Below are 1,957 nucleotides of genomic sequence, written 5' to 3'. Positions count from 1 at the left end.
TCTTCACAAGCAAGCGGCTCTTTCATCACCCTATTGTATTGCCCACATCACGTTGTCTCACGAATACTGGATTCTCCCAAAACTCAGGTGCTTAGAAGAAGCTGTTCCCTCATATTGGCTCTGCGTGGTGTCATTTGAACTGGGAGTGACTGTGTAAATTGGGAATTATCTAGCACTCTAAGAGCATAGACAGCATTATTTTGCTGGAAGAACCTCTCAATGGGGACTCTCCATTAATTTTTCTCTTCTTCTTTTTAAAACTTGGCTCCACCATCAATAATTTAGACCAAAGTGCCGCCACAAAGATGAAACAGAGGAAATAAAGTAGTGCTCTCCAGCAAATCCTCTGGAGGTAGCCAACAGTCGGAGATTTAGGAAATCCTGTTCATATTCTATGCATTTATATAATCAAGCATACAGAACTGCAGGAGGAAAGCACACACACGTTTCTCTGGCTCTCTGTTTCTTTCTTTCTGTCACAGAGAGCTTATTGAAAACAAATAGTCCCTCCTTCATTCAGAGCCTTAGCTGCCATCTTCATCTTGCAGGCCAGGTGAAGTGCAGCAATTTGATGGACACAGATACAGGGCAGCAAGAAAGGCCTCTGATTGAATTGCCACTCGCCAACGTTGCTGTTCTTCATTCCCAGTCTGACGACAACAGTGTAAGAGACACAAAGTGAGAGGGTCATCCATAAATGCAGGAGGGCTACATCTCAGTCCTCATTTGACAGGAGAGGTATTGTCTGGACCGAAGTGGGGGGGGGCGGTTGTGCTGCGACTGTTTGTCTCCACCATGAAGTGGCTCAAAACCTTGAGACCCCAAGCTTCAGCTCAAACATATCTCTGTCCTTGTAGGCTCTCAAAGAGTCTCTCACGTTTATGGGCTGTGGAGGAATATCTCAAAATGCACCTTCCATCTCTCTAAAGAGAGAAAGTGAGAGCAAATCATGTCGAACTTGAACAACTCCCACATAATCACGAGTGTGCTTTTTCAGACATAATAAAAATGCACCGAGCTCTCAAACAGGCTTCCATGGACTGATTGTGCTCAAGAGGAAAATGAACTTTGAAAAATGAAGCAAACCTCTTCACTCTCCTCCTACTTGTTATACTTTATGAGGTGTCTCTAGATTGACTACATCAGACTATCCATTACATAGCTGCTGCCTGAAGGTGACTACATCTTTTAATTTCATTTTGCACATGTCTTACTTCCTCCTCACTACATCATCAGGTCTTTCAAAGACACATAGAGGAGATTTTCGGACCAAAAATCAACAAATGCTTAAGTTAACACTGCAACCGTGCTGCTGTGTTGCTGTCTCACCGTTGTTGTTTTTTCTATGTAACTGACATGCATGTTCCAGTCAAGTAAACACTATATATTTGTGTGGTGCTTTGGTTGACTTGACAACACTGCCATCTCATGGTGATCAGAGTAAAAAAAAAAAAAAAAACTGCACTGTGTTTTTCTGAAGCATCTTTATTAGAAATTATTAATTAATTAAGCAAGACATGTTATCACTATCGTACAATGCATATTAATTAAATTCATATAATGTTATCCCCTGTCAAAGCCACCATCATCGCCTTCATTTTATTAAAAATGCATATACACAACATGATGAATTCACATTATCACATGCAGTTGATTAAAACAAACTTATTGTACTGGAAAGCACAAAGCTATGTTGACTTGGTTCCAGGTGTATTTAATCATATAATAAAGAGATTGACAACTTGCTGAGTTTCTTCAGTGTAGAAACCTCCTCTGACCACACCACTTTTTTGAAAGGTTTTATCAAAGGGAGTTGCATAAATTCACTTATTCTCTTCTGCTGTGGTCTATTTCTAGTCAGTGAACCTCCAGAGAGCCGAGACTGTCTCTGAGCGAGGCTGAGATGCAAGAGATGGCAGATGGGTTCGACTTTTCTCTTGGTGTGTGAAAGCCCCCC

General features: G+C 41.2%; 1 protein-coding gene across 1 annotated transcript in view; it reads right to left on the bottom strand.

Moving 5' to 3' along the window:
* Positions 1 to 524: 524 nt before the first annotated feature.
* Positions 525 to 1,957, bottom strand: part of LOC118325000 (transmembrane protein 26) — a 4,593-nt gene continuing 3,160 nt past the window's right edge. The window contains exon 4 of the mRNA XM_035657530.1: positions 525 to 650. Within this exon, the coding sequence (XP_035513423.1) occupies positions 525 to 650 (126 nt within the window). The remainder of the gene's footprint in view (positions 651 to 1,957) is intronic.

Source organism: Morone saxatilis, unplaced genomic scaffold, assembly GCF_004916995.1.
Source record: "Morone saxatilis isolate NCDOM2014 unplaced genomic scaffold, NCSU_SB_2.0 Contig15, whole genome shotgun sequence".
In the NCBI taxonomy this organism is placed as follows: Eukaryota; Metazoa; Chordata; class Actinopteri; family Moronidae; genus Morone; species Morone saxatilis.
Note: the sequence above shows the minus strand (reverse complement) of the source record. Positions and strands in the feature narration are given on the sequence as shown.